General features: G+C 40.0%; 1 protein-coding gene across 5 annotated transcripts in view; it reads right to left on the minus strand.

The window, feature by feature from the left end:
* Positions 1-14,867: 14,867 nt before the first annotated feature.
* LOC121278778 (solute carrier family 66 member 2) overlaps positions 14,868-22,930 on the minus strand; it is a 63,656-nt gene continuing 55,593 nt past the window's right edge. For all 5 annotated transcript variants that reach the window (XM_041189223.1, XM_041189222.1, XM_041189221.1 and 2 more), the window contains one exon: positions 14,868-18,406. In XM_041189223.1, coding sequence (XP_041045157.1) covers positions 18,199-18,406 — 208 coding nt within the window. In that variant the 3' untranslated portion in view covers positions 14,868-18,198. The remainder of the gene's footprint in view (positions 18,407-22,930) is intronic.

Raw genomic sequence — 22,930 nt, forward strand, 5'->3', positions numbered from 1 at the left:
CCTTCTTATCCTGGATTCCTCCACCAGAGAGAAAAAATATCCCTTTACCATTTCAAACATCTTGATTAGATTAGCCCTCAACCTTATAAACGCAAGGGAATAAAGGTTTTGTATTACACCCTCATAATTTAACCATTTATCCCTGGTAGTATCCTGGTGAATCTGTGCTGTGCAACCTCTCAGGTCCAAATATATTTTCTGAGGGTTGGTGTCTAAAACTGAATGTAGTACTCATGAAGGAGTCAGATCAAGGTTCTGTACAACTGAAGCATTACTTCCTCACTGATGTGTTCCAATCGTCTTGAGATAATTTTTGATTACTTGTATCTGGCTCCTCGTTTTTAGTGGCCTGTGTACACAGGCCCCTAACTCTCTTTGCTCCCCCACAGCTCCTAATCTCTTGCAACTAAGAAAATATTCTGGCCTCTCAGCCCCCTACAACAAACTCATTTGCCACCTGAGTTCTGATGAAATGTCACAACCTGAAATGTTGGGCTGTGGTCCCTGACCCTGCTGTGGCTAAAAGGTCGGTGGGGAACCCCCTACCAAGGCAAGAATAGCTGCCCCGCTGTCGTTTAATGGTCAGTTGGCCATTAATAGGCTGGAGGATCTCCGTCCCTCAAAGACAGCAAGTCCCACCTCAGAGAGCTACCAACCAATCAGGATGGCTGGTAGCTCTGTAGTGCCAGCAGCACTGGGCAGGAGCAGTGGCAACCGCTGGAACAACAGGAAGTCCCCAGTGGAGATTGTTGCTGGATCTAGACACCAAGGTAAGTGGGGGGGAATTTCACTGGTGACAGGGGCTGAGGATGGTGGGGGGGGGGGGGGGGGGGGGGGGGGGGGGGGGGTGGGTTTAAGAGACCAGGGCTTGGTAAAGGGAAAGTGTGATCTTTGTGGGAGCAGGGGGGTAGGTGGGTGCCTTCAATGGGCACAGGGGGGGCCGACAAAGGAGGTAGCCAAACCCCCTCGCCCGACACCAGCCCAGACAGCTAAAGCTACTGGGCTACTTGCTTGGTGTGTGCCTCCCCCTGCTGTGGGTAAAATAAGGTTAATTGGCCACTTAATGGCCTCAATAGGCCCAAAGGCAGGTAGGCGGGCAGGCCATCTGACTCCTACAGCACTCCCTGTTAAATTTCACACAGATGAGGGGAGGACAGCTAGGCAGCAGCAAGGCCACACGCTGGATTCTACGCGCCTCCCTGCCTTCAAACACGCCGACAGGGGGTGCATAAAATCCAGCCCATTTAAACTGTTTTTCTCTCCATCGAGATACTGTCAGGCCTGTTGAGTGTTTCCAGCTTGTTCCGCTTTTATTCCATCTGTCCACACAGGTCCTAGGCCTCTGTGCTTTTGTAAAATTTTCCTCCCACTCACAAAATTTACTGTGCCTCCTAACTTAGTGGCAGCTGCAAACCTGGATATAAAACGACTTTTTCATGCAAGTCATTGTTATATATGGTGAAAGTTAAAGGGGCCAGCATGATGAGTGTCCGAGCCATCTCTGTAAACTTACTCTCTTGTCCTTTTTACCCCTGAGACTTCAATTAGAATATCCAGCCCAAGCTGATGGGTGAAAGTCTCCTTTCTCTCTCATCTAAACAGATTGAGTCTGTGTCAATTCTAATCCAATTTTCTAAGCCCAAAAACTGCCCTTTACGTGACACAAAGTAACAATTTTGGCCAGATATTTATTGTAAGTGTTATTAAATGTAAGGAAATTTAGTCCAAATAAACTTTTTGTTGCAGATACTTATGCTTATCTAAGTTTTATTCTTCATTGAAATATATTTTTTAAAAAGCTGCTAAAGTCCTGACCTGCAAAGCAATTTCTGCAGTTGCAAACACCTGTCATCAACTGCGTTTAGGAATTGTTTTAAGTAGCTCCTGAAGATTGCCACGTCTGCCAAGGTCATATTGTCACGTGAAAGGAAAATCCAAAAGATGACGGAGAACTGAATTCCTTTGTACCCTGGTCCCAGCTTTGATCTTCAGTTATTTTCAAAATTTTGTTCTTGAGGTGTGGACAATGCAGGGAAGTCTACATTTATTACCCACCTTTAGTTCCCCTGTAATGGTGATGGGCCTTCTTGAAATTTCATTTCTGATGGCCCACCAGAAGCCATCAATCCCCAATTTTAAGTTGCTATCTTTGTCCTAGCATGGTGGTAATGCCACACTGCATTAGCTTTGGGATGAAGACATGACTTTGTCTTCTGAGAGAAGTGTTGTTGATGGTCAGGTAGAATGAGTTGGGGCCTTTCCTTGTTGAAGGTGGCCATTGATTGACAGGCATGTTAACATGGCATTTGGCCATGTTTTGGATGTTCTCCAGTTCCTGATGAAGGCTGGGAAGGGCTGCCTTGTTATTGAAGAAATTGTGAATCAATCAAAACTTTGTAGAATTGCCAGTAAATAGTTCCACTGCTGGCTTTCAGCTTGGCTCAGTGAAAGCATTCTCACTTCTGAATCACAGTGTCATGGATTCCACAGGACTTGGGCCTCAGCACAGCCAAAATCAGAACTTTTGTCATGTGAGAAACATCCCTGCAGTGCCAATTATAGAAATGCTTCTTAGTACAGAGAAATCATACCGATTATCCTTTAAAATTGAATCCATGCATGGGCACATGTTTCCTGAAGAACAGCTTCTTCTTTTGGCCTCTCCCATTTTACTTGGGACCACCACAATGCTGGTGGATCACCCTCCTCCATCTCCTCCTGTCAGTCACCCCATCCTCTTCTGATCCTGCTGCATTTAAGTCTCTCGCCGTTGCATCTTCCCATCTGGTCGGAGTCCTTCCTCTTCTCCTCCTTCGTGGCAGCCCATCTCCATCACTCATCCAACCACATGTCGTTGTCGTCATTGTCTCTCTCTCTCTCTCTCTCCACAACAGATGACTACACCATTTCAAACCCTTTTCAGCTAATTTCTCCGATGCTCCCACAATCTTCGCTGACCCCCTCACAGGATCACAGAATCTTAATGGCACAGAAGGAGGCCACTCAGCCCTTCATGCCTGCACCAGCTTCCCAAATGAGCATTAAGACCTAGTGCCATTGCCCTGCCTTTTCCTTGTACCCTTGCACATTATTTCTATTCAAATCGTCATCTAATGTCCTCTTGAATGCCTCATGAACCCCCTAATGTGCTGGTTTCTGATTCCGTCCTTTCTGATCAATGCACACATCATCTCACCATCTGTATCTCATTAGTATCCAGTCACTGGTTCTTCTCTTCTTGATCTTGCCCAGGTTTCTGCACCATATAGCATACAATTCCTCAAGAACATTCCTATTAAAATGTTTCCATTTCAGTAAGGGAGAGAAATTTTATTCCAGATTGCACATAATGGAAAATTAGTAATATGAAACTGTGATGAGCAGTCGGCCTGCTAAAATATAACTCTTAAGGTAAAGAGTAATCAAAGTAGCCGAATGTGTAATTCTACACCATGAATAGTTGAAAGAACTTGAAGCAATTAATCTTAGTCAGTCTGAGATATCACTGCCACTTATGGTTGGCCTGACCCTTAATTAAATTAAATCACTTTTCTTAATTAAAATTCATACTAAAAAACAACTTGAATTTATATAGCATGTTTAACATAATAAAACATCCCAAGGTGCTTCACAGGACTGATTATAAAACAAATCTTGATATCAAGCCTACAATGAGATCATTGGGCAGGTGACCAACAGCTTGGTCGATGAGATAGGTTTTAATGAGTGTCTTAAAGGAGGAAAGAGAGTCAGAGAGGGATAAGGAGGGAATTTCAGAGCTTAGGGCTGAGGTAACTGAAGGCACAACCAACAATGTAGAGCGAAGAAAATATGCAAGATGCCAGAACTAGAGGAGCACAGAGATCTGAGGGTTGTAGGGCTTGGGGATGTTCTATGGATAGAGACGGTTGAGGCATGGAGAGGCTGGGGGGGTGGGGGGGGGTAAAAAAGGATGAATATTTTAAAATTGAGGTATTGCCGGGCTGGAAGTCAACATAAGTCACCGAGCTCTGACAGGGATGAAGGGAATTTGAGGCAAGTTGGGATATGGGCAGCTGAGCTCAAATTTATGGAGGGTGGCAGATGGAAGCCAGCCAAGAGAGCATTGGAATCATTGAGTATAGACGTAACAAAGGCATGAATGATACCAGAGTAAGCGTTTGCTTTTTAAGTTTCCTTTCTTTGAATTGTGACCTGTAACTTCAGGCCAGTGAAAAATTATTTTAAAATGTGGTAGGGCAAAAGTCTTAGTTGGATGAGATGAGCATCCTACATGTGAGTTTAAAAAGAACTGATTGATGTTCCTTTTGGTAAAATTATGTAGGATTCAAAGCTACTAACCTTTAACATTCAAAATGCCATTGTTCTAGGTTAATGGATTTTCTTCTTCACAAGTTTTTCAAATACAAGACTTGGTAAGTACCAACTCTCGAGGAATATTATTGCATAACTGGCTTTTATCAAAGTTAGTGGATAGAGTAGTGCAATTAGGCCATTTGATTTGCTGCTGAACTGATCTTTATTGTTTTAAATGCCTACATTCTTTTGAAGGTTGATTTAATTTTAATTATGGCAACATGTTTGTGACATCTTTGGGAGCTGGTCGTTATCTAGGTACTGATGGATACAATGCAGAAACATGTGGGTCTACTGAAATAGAGGACTTGCAGTGAATTAAATCTCTCTTTAATCATCTAGCATTCCTTCATGAAATCTGCACGTTCTGTCACAAATGATGGCTTGTTTCATTACAAGAGCTGTCTGTTAACCAAAGGAGTGTTATGCAACAGATACAAGACTTTAGCCTAAAATGTGAGCCTGCAGTTTACACAGAGCCAGTACTAACTTAGACTCCCATGCACCAGCCTTATAATAAAGCTTCTCCACTGTGTATGGTACTAGAGATTGTGAGATAATGTTTCAGTAATCTAATACATACTAGATGACTCAAGTAATATAAAAAGTGACCAAACATTGAATAAATAAAGGAGATTAGATTAGATAAAAACAAAAACAAAAAACTGCGGATGCTGGAAATCCAAAACAAAAACAGAATTACGTGGAAAAACTCAGCAGGTCTGGCAGTATCGGCAGAGAAGAAAAGAGTTGATGTTTCGAGTCCTCATTTGTTGAAGGGTCATGAGGACTTGAAATGTCAACTCTTTTCTTCTCCGCCGATGCTGCCAGACCTGCTGAGATTAGATTAGAGTTGTGGCATAAAGAAGTAACTTGGTAACAAGTCCATTTAACATAATAAGCAGAGAGAGAAAAGCTGCATCAACATTATAGAATTATACAGCGAAGGACAAGGCTTGGCTCGTCGTGCCTGTGCTGACTCTTTAAAGATGGTTCTTTGTCCCACATCCTACTTTATGATTGGAACCCTGAGAGTCAAGTACCATCCAACTTTCAACTTATTTATGGAATCAGCTTCCACCACCTTTTCAGGTAAAGAGATCCAGATCTTAACTACTCTCTGAAAGAATTTCTCCTAATCTCCCCTTTAGACCCTTCCCAATGACTTTAAATCTGCAACCTCTGGTTATTGCCCCACTTGCCAAGAGGAACTACTCCATCATAGCTTCTCATCATCTTGAAAACCTCTATTCGGTCACTTCTTAACCTTTTCCGTTCCAAGGAGAACTGTCCTAACTTTTCCCAACCTTTCCCCATTACTGAAGCCCCTCGTCCTTGGCAACATCCTGGTAAACCTCGGCTGCACCCTTCCTAAGGACTTTACATTTTTCCTGGATGGTGGTACCCAGAATTGGGCCCAAAACCCCAGCTGAGGCCTAGCCAGTGACTCACGTTAGAATTTTATATTAGGTACAAAAGCAAGGAAAGCAATGAGAAGTTTTTTTTATAAAACACTGGTTAAGCCTCAGCTGGAATATTCTGTTCATTTCTGGGCTCTGCACTTTATGAAGGATGTTATGGCCTTAGAAAGGGTGCAGAGGAGATTTACTAGAACGGTGTCAGGGATTTGTCCAACTCCCTCCCCCTCTTTCCTCATAGCCCTGTTTTCCCCCTTTAAGTATATACATCCAATTTCATTTTGAAAGTTATTATTGAATCTGCTTCCACCAACCTTTCAGACAGTGCATTTCACATCACAACAATTTGTTGTGGAAAGAAATGCTTCCTCATGTCACCTCCAGCTCTTTTGCCAATCACCTTAAATCTGTCTCATTTGGTTATTGACCTTCCTGGCACTGAAAACAGCCTCTCCTTATTTACTCATGATTTTGAACAACTCTAGTAAATCTCGTCCTAACCTTCCCTGCTCTATTGAGAAGAACCCCAGCTTCTCGAATCTCTCTACATCACCCTTAGTGTATCTATTAAATGGCTTCTGCACTCTAAGAACTTGACATCCTTCCTACAGTGCAGTGCCCTGTATGGAACAAAATATTGCAGCTCAGGCCTAACCAGTGACTTATTAAGGTTTAGCATAACTTCCTTACTTTGTACTCTATGCCTGTCTTAATAAAGCCAAGTGTGCCAAAATACTTCTTCTAAATAGATTAGAAGGGCTGATTTATGGACCAAAAAGGGGATTTATGCATGGAGGCAGGGGGTATAGCTGAGGTATTAAGTGACTACCTTACATCTGTCTTTACCAAGGAAGAAGCTGCTGCCCAGGTCATGATGGAAGAGGAAGTAATTCAGACACTTGAAGGGATAAGGAGGTGGTATTGGATAGGATGTCTGCACTTTAAGTTAAGTCACCAGGACCAGATGAGATACATCCAAGGATACTGAGGGAAGTGAGAGTGAAAATTGCAGAGGCACTGGCCACAACTTTCCAAACTTCCTTAGACTAAGAGGTGGTGCCAGAGGACTGGAGAATTGCAAGTGTTCCACCCTTGTTCAAAACAGGGGGTAAAGATAAGTCCAGCCACTACAAGCCAGTCAGTTTAACCTCAGTGATGGGGAAACTTCTAGAAATGAAAATTCAGGACACGATCAACAGTCAACATTGGGCAAATGTGGAGTTAATTATGGGCAAATTGTGTTTAACTAACTCGCTGGAGTTTTTTGATGAGGTAACAGAGAGGGTTGATGAGGGTAATGCTACTGATGTGATGTACATGGACTTCCAAAAGGCATCTGATAAACTGCCGCACGACAGACCTGTGGGCAAATGGAATAAAAAAGATGGTAGCGACATGAATATGTAATTGGCTGAGCAGCAGGAAACAGAGAGTAGTGGTTAATGGATGCTTTTCTGACTGGAAGAAAATTTATATTGAAGTTCCTCAGGGGTTGGTGTGAGGAGTCCTACTCTTTCTGATATGTATCAATAATCTGGACCCTAGTATCCAAGGCAAAATTTCAAAATTTGTGGACGATACAAAACTTGGAAGTACCAGGATAATGATGAGGATAGTGTAGAACTTCAAAAGGGTATGGACAGGTTGGTGGAATACGCAGAAAAATGGCAGATGAAATTTAATGCAGAGAAGTGTGAAGTGATTCACTTTGGTAGGAAGATCACATAATATAAAATAAAGGATACAATTCTAAAGGGGCTGAGGGACCTGGGTGTATGTGTGCATAAATCATTTAAGGTGGTAAGACAGGTTGAAAGAGTATTTTTATTTATTCACTCCTAGGTTTGGAGTCACTGGCTAGGTCAGTATTTGTTGCCCATCCCTTCCTGCCCTTGAGAAGGTAGTGGAGAGTTGCTCCTTGAATCACTGCAGTCCATGTGGTGTAGGTACACCCTCAGTGCTGTTAGGGAGGGAGTTCCAGGATTTTGACCCAACGACAGTAAAGGAACGGCGATATATTTTGAAGTCAGGATGGTGAATGACTTGGAGGGGAACTTGAATGTGGCGGTGTTCTCATGGGTCTGTTGCCCTAGTCTTTCTAGATGGTGGAAGTTGCAGGTTTCGAAGGTGCTGTTGAAGGAACCTTGGAGTTCATCTTGTGGATGGTACACACTACTGCCACTGTGCATCAATGGTGGAGGGAGTGAATGTTGAAGGTAGTGGATGGGATGCCGATCAAGCATGCCAGTAAATAAAGTATACAGCGGCCTAGGCTTTATTAATAAGGGCATAGAGTACAATAACAAGGAAGTAATGTTAAACTTTTATACAACACTATTTCAGCCTCAGCTGGAGTATTGCATTTAGTTCTGGGTACCACACTTTAGGAAGGATGTGAAGGCACTGCCTGATAGTATGGTTCAAGAGGGAATTGGATGGTTATCTGAAAAGAAAGAATGTGCAAGAAGGCGGGGAATGGCACTAGGTAAATTGCTCCGTTCGAAAGGCAGCACAGACACAATGGGCCAAATGGCCTCCGGTTGTGCTGTAACCATTCTGTGATTCATTCTGAGATTCAAATAGCCTTCTCAACTTGGCCTGCCGCCTAAAAAGATTTGTTTGTATACACCCCCAAGTCTCTCTGTTCTGCACCCCTTTAAAGTCATACCATTTCCTTATATTGCCTGTCCTCCTTCTTCCTACAAAAATGTATCATTTCACACATCTCTGGGTTTAATTTCACATGCCATGTGATTTGTCCATTTCACTAGTCTGTCTATGTCTCCCTGTTACAATCCTCCTCATTGTTTACTACATTTCTGAGCTTTGTGTCATCTGTAAATTTTGAAATTAACCCTTGTATACCCAAGTCCAGGTTATTAAATATATATATCAAAAAGAGCAAAGGTCTCAACATTGACCCCTAGGAAACATCACTGTATACCCTCCAGTCTGAAACACCACTGCTTTCTGCTTCCTGTCCCTGGACAGCCACTGTCCCTTTAATCCCATGGGCTTCAATTTTTCTAACAAGTCAATAAAGTGGTATTTGGTCAAACATCTTTTGAAAGTCCCTATACACATCAACAATGCTATCTTTATCAAACCTTTCCATTACTTCATCGAAGAACTCAATCAAGTTAGCTAAACACAATTTGCCTTTAACAAATCCTTATCTTATTAAATGTATTTGAATGATTGCTATTATGCCCCATGTGTTTATACAAACCCATGAGCATAATTCACTATTTAGTTCTACTTCAGTCTGAGCCAGTGCATTCATTCTCACACACTAATCGATAATATATGAACAATTCCACCTGAAGCCTTTAAAATAAAAATAAACGGCACATCTCCCAATTTCCAAAAATAGCAATACTTCTAGGTACAACATTTCTTTTTGTGGGGGAGGGGGTACTTATTGACCTGGTTAATAACTGCGAGGCATGAAGCAAGCAGGAAAGAGAGGTAGAGGCTGGGAACCTCAGAATTATGAATTTCCAATTATAATTCAGCAAATAATTTCTGGCAAACTCAAGGATGTGCGTATCAAACTAAGGAGCAAATTGTATCTGGCTGAGATGTTCCTTTCAAAGAGCCCACTGACATTTGGTGATTTGCTTTGCACATGAAGAACGACCACATTAGGAAGGTACCGTGGGGCTGCCCAGTTGCATGGAAACCATACCACACATGGCACATGGCTCATTAAGTTAGAGAGGGGGAAATACAGCAGCCTGCATGATGCTAAGCAGAATTAATATCATTAATCATAGCAGTAAAAGTACATGGCAGCAGCGCAATTAAATAAAATCTAGCCAAGAGTAGGAACATTATTTCCTTCCATGCTGTTTCCTGTTTTTGTGTTTTCCCCCAAAGCTCAAGGTCACATCCATTTGTAGGATTTTCAGGTTTTCCTGGCCCGAACATCATTCATAGAATTTTACAGCACAGAAGGAGGCCATTCGGCCTGTTGTGCCTGTCCTACACCATTGAAAGAGCTGTCCAATTTATTTCTATACCCCAACTTTTCCCGCGTTATTCAGAAAACCAATCCTCTTCAAATACATGCCCAATTTCCTTTTGGAAGTTCCTAGAGTGTCTGCTTTCACCAACCTTCCTTTCCAAATCTTGACAACCCTCTGTGTGAAAAGAAATCTCCTGATTCCACCTCTCGTCCTTTTGCCAATCATTTTAAATATACAACTCACTAGCTAGAGGAAATCATCTCTCCCTTCCTGCTCTGTCAAAACACCTCAATTTTGAATTCCTCTATTAGGTCCCTGCTTTACCTTCTCTGGTCTAATTTGAATAATTCCAGCTTCTCCAATCTTTCCACAAAACTGGAGTCCCTCATCCTTGGTGTCACCCAAACCCTTTTCATCCTCTCCAAGACTTTGACAACTCCTCTAAATTGAGGTGCCGAGACTCCTGCTGAGACCTGACCAATGATTTGATCCCGCATGAGAAGACAGGCTGTTGGCCTGCTCCTGGGCATCTGCCATTTTATAACAGTCTAATAGAAAACCAGCCCAGAGTAACTCAGTCAACTGAACTTCTCCCAATTTAGAGACTTGACTTCTGCTCGCTATCGGTTTCCGATGGCATGGCTGAGATCACATTTTGCACATCCATGACTTTCAATAAAAATAAAATGACACTTAAAGCCTATCTCTGAATTTTATTTCATCTCATATCCGATAATGACTTTGCTAAGTTTTAATTTCCTCAGTCTTATTTTTACGTAAATTACTTACATCTATTTCCAAATATATTACATTAAAATGGCAACAATGTGATAATTTCAATGGATCAATAAGCAAAGTTTAAAACACAATCCATAACCAAAATCTCTTACAAGGCATGTTACAGTATGTAAGGCATATTTCACATCCAACCAAATTGTGAAAAATCAGTGAAGACAACTTGAAATTGCAGCTGAACTGCGACATCAATTTTTTGTAAGTGCCACTTATGCCAACTTTATTGCGTGAGTACTTACAGGAACTGAATTTACCTACAAATTTCTCTAAATAATGACACTAATTCTCAAAAAGCACGTATTATCTCTGTTAAGTATGGTGGGAGATGCATCAGGATTATTTGCACAAAAATGAAAAATCTAAACTTCTCGTTACCTGTCGGTGTTCAGTGGTGTCACAAAAGGTAAGGCAAAGATTATGGTCATTCTCTTATCCACCTCTGTAGTTTTCATTTTATTGATTCCCTCTCTTCTGTTTGTTGTTTTCTTTTCTCTTTAATTTCTCCCAGCTTGGAGATGGTGGGTGAAATGGCAAGGTAAGACAGGGAAAGGAGTACCAACAGATGTATGTTGTAGTTGGAGTGGAGGGGGGTGGTGGGGGGAGGGTTATTGGGAAAATATGGCCCTCACAGTGGTGCCTTCAATTTCCCTCAGCTCCCATTATGTCCCTTTAACCATCCCATTATTTACCACTTCCACTCCAATCACTGTCTCTACCTCTTTGAATGACCCACTCGACCCCTCTCCAACTTGCTCCACTGTCACTCATCTCAAACTCTGTAACTACTACTCTCCTGTCTCCCACTTGCCCTCCCTCACCAATGGGTGGCAAGAGATAACCCTTTCGCCATCAGTTTGCAGCCTACTCTTCCTTTGTATCAACTTCCCTCAAAGAGACTTAATTCAACCTGTTTTCTTTGAAAAATAAATCAGACTACAGTGGGAAAAATGACCTCGCTTCCTTCCTTTGTACTTTTGCATTGCTATCTCTCACAGGTGTACACGATTAGCATTGATCGTTTGTCATGGGCAGATAATCTGTTGCCTTCAAAATTCAATTTTCATTTTAAATTGACCATTTTACTTAAAGCACTTTCATTTTTTCAACTTTTTTCTCAATAACAATTTCTTTTCCCCACTTTTAAAAATGAATGCGTTCCAACAGATGGGTAATCAGAACATAAATTTTTTTAAATCACTTTCATGACTTTTTTGTTAGAAAAATCTATAACTTTTGCCTCAGTACAGCTTTTAGAGCTTGTCCAAAATTATTTGAAGAAAAGTTTTTGCTGGAAGCGTTTGGAACTAAGGAAACATATCCCATCAGTAGAAATGACCACACGCAGCACTGGTGTACTCTGAGAAATTAGGTTGATGTTCAATGTGAACAGAGTCATTGGTCTGGGCAAAATTATCAAATCTAAGCCAAAACCTTTTCAGCCTTCAAGTAAAAACTTAATTTAAGTCGTCTATTTTTTAATGCTTTAATTAAACAACCATAGTCATGTTATTATAAAGTGTATATTTTTTTCTGTTTAAAGTATCATTTCATTTCATTTTAATTGTTGAGAAAAATATTGACTGAAAATAGTTCTCATGAAGCATTTTGAGCAACATGAGAATCTGGTCAGTTTAAACAATGGCACAGTGATAAAGTTATGAATAGCAACTACTGCATGTTACAGTGTGCAACCTTGAAAATACCTACCATAGCACAGTCTGCAGGAGAAGTGGATAATTATAAGTTTTCAATCAAATCATGCTCCAACTTGCCAAATTTAATATACACCGGTTGACCTCCTTAGTCTAGATTCTGTATGCAATACCTAAGTGCAATCTTCTGCAAGGTTAGAGTGTTTGACATAATTCAGGCCAAGCCATGCAGGAAATGTGGGAGAATTGGAGATGTGGTTGTAGTGTTGGGAGGTAGAAATAGTTAGGGAGATGAAGGCAGGAGAGGAAAGGGATCAGAGGAAGAAGAGGCAAAGGGAGCGGCTAAATATATGCATTTCCCAGACCCAGGAACTTCTAACTGTAGTAGGTAGAGGATGTCCTCCGTCACAAAATTCTATTCATTGGAGGTGGGGGGGGGGGGGGTGGGCGGGTGTGGAGGGGCAAATCCAAGTTTGCAGTTGCCATTCAAATGTCGATCCGCAATTAGCGGGAAACAAGTTGTGAAACTAGAAGATATTTCATGGATAAACTTATCGTTGACGAGTTCCCAGATAGCCAGTTGAGGTCATTCATCGAATGCAGAAATATCACATTCCAAGGCTATGAAGAAGAAAAACTTGCATTTATATAGCACCTTTCAAGATCTCAGGTTGACCCAAAGCAGCAGGGGATTTTCTTGCATTTGAATAAATGATTCCAGTAATTATGATAGGCTTTAATCATCAGTCTTTGTTTAATCCATTTAAGATGTATTGATACAATAAAGTTGGCCCTGTAACTGGCCAGTGAGATAATTTTGACTCAAAAAACTCCCATTGCACTGCCACCTGGAGGCATAACTGGTATTACAGGATACACAATGGTTTGGGCCAAAGTAACCTTGAAATTTTTCAATGAAATACACTTTGCTTGTAGGGAATTTGCTACAGAATAGATTATCTTACTATTCCACAGTGTTTCTTCATGTTCAGCATTACTTTGGCCAGTCATATCCTATAGAACCTAGCCAAATTTAATACTTGATCAAATTGTTTCACCTGACGCTCATCTTCACTGGACCAAATTTAAATTTACTGCTATGATTCGCTTTCCACCCTCCTTCCTTCCAGACTCAATGTTAGATGTTGCAGTCCCAGTGAGGGATTTGAACTTGGGCTTCCTCAGAGAGTAATATTGCTTGATCCTGCTTCAGCTCATTTGTGCCTTTATTGCCTCCAAACTTGACCAATTCCAATGATCTCCTGCCTGGCCTCCCATCTTCTATGTTCCATGAACTTGAGTTCATCCAAAACTCTGCTTGCCTATATCCTAACTTGCACTCAAGTCTCATTCATCCAATCACTGACTTATATAGGCTCCCAAACCAGGAACAACCCAGTTTTAAAATTTGCATCCTTGTTTTCAAATCCTTCCATGGTCTTGCCCTTCCCTGGCTTTATAATGTCCTCTAGCCTTACAACCCTCTGAGATCTCAGTCTTCCTCCAATTCGAACTATTGCTCATCCCTATTTTAATTACTCCATCATTGGCAGTGGTGCTTTCAGCTATATAGGTCTTAAACTCTGGTATTTCCTTCCTAAATCTCCCCACCTATCTATTTCCCTCTCCGCAAATAAGATGCTCCTTAAATCCTACCTCTGACCAAGCTTTTGGTTATCTGCTTCCCCACGTGATTCGGTGTCAAAATTTCATTTGATAATGCTATGAAGTGCCTTAGACGTTGCTCTATGTTAAAGGTGTTGCATAAATCCAAGAGGTTATTGTTGAATGTCCCACAGCAAATACTGTGGCTGGCAAAAGTGCTGTGACAGTGAAGTATGATTCCCTTTGCTAGAACAAAGTCATAAAGAACAAATGTACAATTCCATTAAATCCAGTACATAGAAACACCTTTCCCGATGTGGCTATTAATACCAAATACAATGATTTTGTGCTGATGACAGCAAAACAGCCAGTGTTCTCCATCATTACTCCATTGAACTGACAACATGTGTAGAATAACATGGAAATCCATAAGTTGCTGTTGGTGATTGTACACTTTTCCAAAGGGTGCGCTGTTGAGACTGCAATCAATGGAAATCAATTAAATTGACAAACACTTCCACTCTTACACACTTAGTCTTGCTGTAACAACCCTTGAAATGTTGTGCGTCATGGAATGTGTAACTACAGTTTTAATGGTGTACTCATTATTACTGTTAAACACTCTCATTGGACTTGAAGACTAATTTCATATTTGTGGGAGGTCAAATTTCTCCATAATGAGAAAACAAAATCCACATTTAAAAAAAATATTTATTTTAGTTTCCATTTTAATACAATCATATTCATTTATTCTGCCATTTGAAAATTTCAGTTAAAAGTAAAGGATGTTAAGTGCTTTTACGTTCCTGTATATGAATTTCAGTGTGATTGGCTGCTTACCTGCTTGCTGAGATCACTGCTGTTGCATGCCAAGACACTGCCATTGACTTAGCACTGAATTTAAACTTCCATCAGAAAAGGGAAACATCACAGCAAAGATCACCAGATCTTTGTGGACAACTTTGCCGTAGACCGCAAAATCTGGACCTTCACTAGAAACATATTATTCCAGTTTATGATTTATAAAGGGAAGAAGATATAAACATTAAAGAAATTTACAAGAGTCCAAATTGCACAGTTCCAACTGTTTATTATTCTTTAGATTTTAGTTTAATACATCGATACACATGACAGACCGAGTATGTATTTACATTTTTAACATTTCCTCTTATGCAAACTTCTTTTGACTCTCTTTTATTTCGCATCCAGATATGATGTTGAATGGCAGCACATACTTAAAAGATTTAGGGAAGGCTGATTATAGTATTGTGCAACATTGCTTTGCTGGTTAGGCATGTTCACCTGCCTTCTTTTGGCAACGAAGAGTCTTTTTTTTTGGTACAGTTGACAGAAGAATACAAACAGTAGTAATCTTCAACACTTATAAATAAATGTTCACAAATGTAAATCCTAATCAAAATAGTGTAAACAAGTATTTCCTACACATCCCAAGTAATCCTTAAAATAAAACACCTCCAACAGTTCCAAGGCAAGCTGTGAAGTGTGAAATTCCAATATACCCTTTTGACTATATTCCCATGGTAAACGTTTCTGAAACCAATTAACTGAACACCAAGTGGGCACGAGAGAATTGTGCAAACATTATGGAATCAAAGATCATTATACCTGTGGACTGATAAGACAACACACAGTGACTAATTTTTATCTGCTCTTTGAAAGCAGCAAGCAACATAACATACTGCTGCCTACTAGTACCACAAACACATGGTCCACAGCCTGTGGAAAACAGATCAGAAAAGGCCAATTTTTAGTTTTAAAGTGTGTTCAACAAATGCTGACTGCAGAGCTCGGGCCAGCAAGATACAGAAGGCTTATCCAGATCACAAAAAAGTGACGGACTTGCTCAGCAGAAAGAAATTGATAGCTATTTTATTACTAGAGCTCTCTATTGCAGTCAACTAATGTATAATCATTCTTATGTCTTGATTTTGAAAAGTATATCCTTAGAAAATATTTAAGAAAATTGAGATTGTTTGATAACCAACAAAGTAGAAAGGTCAGTATTTAGCAGCCCCCTGGTTTTGAATACATACATTTTGCTGTCTGAACACAAAAACAGAGACAGACAGATAACTTGGCTTAAAATGTTCACGCTTAAATGGCATACACTAAAATTGTAAGGTCACTTAGGCCCAAAGCAAAATATGGCAACCAGCTATGGGTCAGAAAGACCAAACCTGTTGTAGAACAAATGTCACTCAGTGACAAAATTTTTAGTAACAATCCAGTGAATAGTTCCTGAGTGAATAAGGAGAATGAAAGTTGAAAATTAGGAAGACCTATTCACTTCACCAGGTATGGTTCTCATTAATAGATGTACAGAGGCCAAGGCTTGTCACCTAAACTAATAGTTGGCTTAATATTCCATTTCAGCTATACTAAACTTATTATTTACAGGTTTCAGTCGAATTCTTCCTAGCCATTGTAAATTAGCGTGATGTTGCCCCATTAACTTCAGTGAGATAAAGACAATTTCACAGATTGCTGGCAACCTGCGAATGCAAAATAAATAACCAATTCAACAAAAATGCATAAAAGCAAAACAAAAGGTTCAGTTAAATATAATTGTACAATGATCAGGACTATTTCTACATAAATACAGTAAATTAGATGGGCTTGGTTAAATGATTATTAAAAACACAGGACCATAATTGATCAACATCGCATATTTATACTTGGATTCGGCAGCATAAGCAGGTTTAGTGGTGGATTCATGATTCACAGATAACAAGCCCTCCTTCATCGGCAACAAGAAAGAATATCAACCAAATTCAGTGATCTGGATTGATCACGCTGGATTTTCCGACAACAAATAGATCAGATTATTAAACTAAATTCAGGTTGTAAAACCCAGCTGCGGCTCTACGTGCTGTACCACAGAATGCTGGGCAACAAGTCTACACTTCCAATTCCCGTGTAACCTGGCTGAGAACAAGAACTCACAGGGTGTGGAGGAAATACCCAATAGTAACAAGATGCTTTCCAAATGGAAGAGCAACAGGAGGGAAGTGAGAAAGGGAGGAAACAAAACACTGTCTGTGGTCACAAAGAGCTGGTGGGTGATGTACGGCAGAGTAAGTATCAAAGCAGACTTTTCCTTTTAGCTTCCTCCCTAATATATAAATATATAATAAATAAACAGTGCTGTTTATTTAACCATGACAACTGTTCTTTAAATGTAGGCACATTTGAACTGTGCTGATTCAAACCAGCAGATGTCGGGCAAGTGAGAGGTGCACTGGGTCACCTGTGATTAAGAACAATTTCTACTCCAAAATTACTGAGTGATCAGCATACTTGGAGAAAATAAATGTTGCAAAGGAAGGAGGCAGTGTCAATATCATTATGAACATTTTCATTAGGCACTATTTCACTAAAAGTCGATTCTCACTTTACTTAAGTCAAAAGTGATTATAATTAACTTTTTTCATTCAATCTGTACCTTTTCAAATGCTATTCCCTTCTTGGCATCTCCTCTTAAAAACTGAGCAGACAGCTAAGCTACCCTCAAACTTGTACCAGTGTTACTCTGAAGCTGCTTGTTCTGTGGGTATTGTGGCATTTCTCCCCGCTTCCAATTCCCCCTCCTTGTGGGGAAGTACCTGGTTTCAGTACAGTTGCGATCAGGAGCTTTGCATGCGGAGGATTCCCAGCACAAATTTATGTCCCACCACTCTAGACCGTCGCACACTACACCCAATTCCAATGTAAGTTATCACCACATAGACTAACTGTAATTAAACTAAACAGCCTTGTGCTGCCTCCCAGTCCTTCTCCACTCTGTTGCTGTGGGTTAACAAATAACTTCTGTGGATTTAATTTTAAATGCATGCTGATGTGGTTAACAATTTGGCTTACTTGGACGCTCAAGTGTGTGAATGTTATATCATCTCCTTCCCAGTATAAATTACAGCTTCTTCAAAGTTCATCACATTAAAACAGAAATGTTGTTAACGGTAACATGGTCCTTGAAGGCAAAACACTCTTTCTTTGGATAGACCCAAGGATTTACATTTCAAACTCACAATACTGCCATGAAACAAAGCTGTATTAGTGAGGATGATACAGCAAGTGATAAAAAAACAAATTAAACAATGTTAGGAAGAAAAAGGAAAAGTTCTAGAAACAGTAACATGTAAGGCATTTATGTAAACTGGTCCAAAAACATTGGTTTGAGTTATGCAAAATAGAAAAATATATAAATAATCATGAACATTCAACTAATAGTTCAAATGCTTAAACTCTTATACTAGAAAATGACTTTGAAATCCTTCCAACGTGCTGAGAACCGATATAAAAGTTATTGGCTTGGGTTCAACAACATGGGTTTCGAAGTTCTTTCCAGCAGTTGACCATTTGGTGCACTTGTTGAATAGGCCGTAGTTAAAGTGCCTTGGTACTTGTGGAAGGAACAGTGTGGGAAGATGGTTTTTGAGGGTAACGGTCATAGTAGTAAGCTTGAAAGAGAATAGTGATATCGACACACACTTGTAACAACCCACATATCCAGAACTGGAAAGGAGCCTGGTTCAGAATGAAGTATGCAGTCTTGAAAGTGTCACCGCTTGCCCACATCAGCACCATTGTAATACTTTTTGGGGAGAAAAGATTGCAAAATGAATCAAAAGCTTTACTTACAGTGAACCAATAGATGTCCAATATAACACTATATATAGCATTACTGTAATAGATCCATAGAACTCACCTCTAGTAACTCCCACAACAGTCCTGTAAAACTGCTGTTGCCATTAGTCTCTTCCTACCATTTGCATTGCAGTCGAACTCTACAAGTACGGATTCAAATACATGCACTTCACCATCCTCTTACTCTGATCAGCATCGACCAGTTTGAGGACAACTCATGAGGCAGTTGGCTCTACTTTAAAATTGTAGGAAACCATAAGCCAGCCTGCAATACCACCAAAGGCGTTTTCCTTTTCAATAGTGTGAAGATGGATTTTTACAAATATTTTTGGGAATATGGTGGTATTCCGTGAGGGAGGAAAGGAGGGTGTGTAATTAAGCTGGGGGAAGGTTAGTAAAGACAGATTGTCTGTGTGTCAGGAAGATATAATTTTCAAATGTTTTTGGAATTTATTGTAAAGTACAGTAATGGTGGGGTCTGTGCCTATGTATGTGTGTGTGTGTGTGTGTGTGTGTGTGTGTGTGTGTGTGTGTGTGTGTGTGTGTGTGTGTGACTTAATTGAATTTAAGGCAGCTGGTCTGAAGGCTTTGATGTATCAGAAGATAAGCTAGATTTGAAATAAAAAGTAAGTTAAACCTGGGGGAAGTTTTAGAATGTAAAATGTTAAGGGAACATCTGCATTTTTAAATAAACCAGACTGGCTTGAATTCAAACGAGGGGGTGAAATGTTTCACCTAGCCAGGAAAAGTTAAGAAACAGTGTGTTTATTTTTCCCAAAGATTACTGGTAAAATTAGTACTAAGATAGATTTTATTAGTAGAGAGGTGAAGTGCAAAGACATAGTGTAACAATGGGAACTTGCATTCAAAGGGGAAAATATGTATAAAGAAAGGGAAGGCTGTGTGTAAGGGCAAGCATTCTAAAATCTAACACAAGTGTGAAAAGCCTCCAGCACCTAAGCCTTAAGCTGCTGTCTACAAGGAACTGAAGCTGAGAAAAATTCACTTTGAATTCAACTGTTCAGGGTATTGTCTGTTACTTTGCCTGGATCTTTTAAAAGCTGTGTGTTTCGCTGTTGCCTTAATGGAGGTGTAACTGGGGTTTAGATTAATTCAGGGGTTTAGAAGTTTTCATAGTAGTAATTTGTAGATCTACGTACGTGCTTAAAATCATTTCTTCTATTAATAAAGGTTTAATTTAGTTTTAAGAAACCTATAAGACTTGGTGGTCTTTTTACTGAGTTCAAAGCCGGCATCTCGAAATAAGTACAAATTGCAAAATAGCTGTGGCAGCTACTTCAAGTTTCCCTCTGGGATTTGGGTAGCTTGGCATTTACCATCCTCCTGCCATAACACTGTGGGAGCAGAGATGCATGCATTTGTAATGAGAAGTTATGGTGAAGTTGAATAAATGAGTAAATAGGTTGGATTTTAAAATTTGCATTAGATGATATTTAAGGGCTTGACTCTTCAGCTGTTAAATTTCAAAGAGAGTTTAGAAGTGACAAGGGACTTTTATAATTGACAAAGGTTTTGTAAGTAAACGAGAAGGTTATTGAATTTTATTTGACCAGAAAGTGGGGGCAATAGGAAAACATGAAAGATTTTTATATTTTGGAAAAAGTGAGTTCAAAGAGGTGCTTAGAACAATGGACTATTGATCTAAGGAGAAAAAGATATTTAAGGAAAGATGTTTAGTTGAGTTGTGTTGGCTGATTTGAGGGGAAATGTCCTAAGACTAATTCTGTGCTGAGAAATGCTCTAAATTTGTAGCAGCCATCTAGTTTCAAGCCAGATAAGTCTTTGTTTTCAGTCTGTTTCTGAACCTTTCTTTCTGGGATTTTCACAGCAGAGTGGAAGAGAGTGAGAAATAGTGTGGCATACTTTACTAAAGTGAAAGCAGTTTTGCCTTGGGTAATTTTACTGGATTTTTATGGTTAAAAATCTAAGGGAGCTGTTGCTAAGTAGTTTACTTGTGCGTTTTGACTTTTTTTTATGGGAATGTTTTGTAAGACTGTTTAACTGTGTAATTTAACTCGTGTGCTTAAGTTTTTTTATTGTTAATAAATCATTTAATTTTAGTATCCTAAAAGAGTTACTGGGATTCTATGTTTTTGGGATTAGTAGTTTTTCCCCTCTTTTTCAAAATACAAAAAAAGCTTAGATCAGTAAGACAAGTTTCCCTCTGGGCTTGCTCAGCAAATAACATCGGCTGTGGTCTTAAAAATAGATAGAAGGTGGGTCTTGTGCCTTTTGGCAGTTGGGCTGTCACTCAAAGGAACTGAGATCATGCAAGGAAGTTGGTAGTCTTGGTGAGAGGATGTGAGGTTGGAAGCTCAGCTCAGGGTCAAATATAGCAAGGATTTACTTGGAACCGAGTGACAACTGCCTGCTCTCAATGATCAAATAGTTGCCTGAGGAAACACTGGCTCACTATTTAAAGAAAGAAACAATGGCTGGGATTTTGCTAATAAATGGCAAACCTATGCTGAGATCATGGTTAAGGAGGGAATAGTAGACAATAGTTATCCACCATATCGCACTGAAGACCAATGAAACATTCAAGTCTTGTTCAATCAGGAGTAACTTCGTTTTTAATAGCATGGGAAGTCATAATTACTGCTGAACAATCTTACTGGCCCTGAAAATGAATTTCACAAGTGTAAAAGAAGAAAATTCATCTTGCCGATTCTTAAATAAATCTTTTTAAAGCGTTTGAGTTTTCCTATTTAAGTTTCATCCTTAATCCCATAAGCAAGTCACAACCTTTATTTCTCTTTCTATAAGATGATTTAAATGTAATTTATATTTTCTGCTTTTAATTTCCTGTTTTGCCATCTGTGAGGATCCTGCAACACGATTGGTTGACCAGCCTCCTTGCCGCCTGTCCTATTTAAAGAGGCCACATTTCCCTTGTAGAAGGACACTGAATTCAAACTGACACTGGAAGAGAGGAAATCTGCACTCTACAGTGCACTAGAACTTTGTGGGAAGCTTTTTCCTTCACTGCTGACACCAAACTCCAGGCCAATGTTCCTGTACTAGACTAGATTTTTCCAGTTCATTTCTGCTTACTCAGAAAGCGCCACACAATATCTAGCTAGGTGGCAGAAAAATAACAGACCTCATTTCAACTCACTGGAACCCAACAGTAATATAGTAAAGGACTCCCATGATTACCAAATAGTCAATTGCTGACAAAGAATGCACATGCACACAAATTCCATGGCACTACTACACAACTGGAGACACGGTGAGGCAGAATTTCTGCTAGTGCTTGGGCCTGGTTGTGACTTTTACCCAAATACTGCAAACAGGGCCACTGTAAAAACTGGGGGAAATACACTTGAGCACACTGAGGAGCAGCAGAAGAACCCCTCCCCCAAGTCACTACACAAAGCCAGAGGTTCCTCCCACTGAAAGAAAGTGGTGGGCGGACCAGACAAAGGACTGAGGTTAAAATTCTTGGTCTGAAACAGTAGACTGCAAATTCATCTCATCATCTGGAGTTGTAAATTTTTTAAAAGAGCTATAAACATCGAAATTAGTTACTTTCCTTTGTGCTCCCCATTAAAGGCGTGGGTTTGTAATGGTGTATTGTTCTATTGGAGCCAGTCAGCCTCCACTCTTCTCCCCAGTAGCTCGTTTTTGTGTGTATACAATAAATGTCAGTAGACTATTTAATCACAATGGTCTGAATCACTAACTCTTTTCCCATAACATTTCCCATAAAGTTTTCTTTTTCAAGTGCTTATCCAATACCCTTTTGAAAGTTACTGTTAAATTTGCTTCCACCATCCTGTCAGGCAGTGCATCCAGATGATAACTAGGCGCGAAGAGAAAAAAAATCCTCAAAGTTCCTCTGGTTCTTTTGTCAATTTTCTTATATTTACTCAAACCCCCCCATATTTTTAAGCGCCTCTATTAAATCACCCATTAACCATGTCTGCTCTAATAAGAACAATTCCAGCTTCCCTAGTCTCGCCACATAACTGATGTCCCTCATATAATCACAGAATTGTTTACAGTGCATGATGCGGTCATTTGGCCCATCATGTCTGCACCACTCTCCGAATGAGCATTTTACTTACTGCCTTTCTCCTGCCTTCTCCCTCTAACCCTGCAGATTGTTTCTTTTAAAATAATCGTTTAATTCCCTCTTGAATGCCTCGATTGAACCTGCCATCACCACCATATTCCCAGGCAGTGCATTCCAGACCCTAACCACTCGCTGTGTGAAAAAGCTCTCTCTCATATCACTTTTGCTTCTTTTGCCAATTATTTTAAATCTGTGCCCTCTTGTTCTCAATCCTTTTATGAGTGGGAAGCTTCCCCCCATCACCCCTCGTCTATTCTGTCCAGACTCTGCATGATTTTGAGCATCTCTATCAAATCTCCTTTCAGCCTTCTCTTCTCCAAGGAAAACAGTCCCAAATTCCCCAATCTATCTTCATAACTGGAATTTCTCATC

Source organism: Carcharodon carcharias, chromosome 6 (genome assembly GCF_017639515.1).
Source record: "Carcharodon carcharias isolate sCarCar2 chromosome 6, sCarCar2.pri, whole genome shotgun sequence".
Lineage (NCBI taxonomy): Eukaryota > Metazoa > Chordata > Chondrichthyes > Lamniformes > Lamnidae > Carcharodon > Carcharodon carcharias.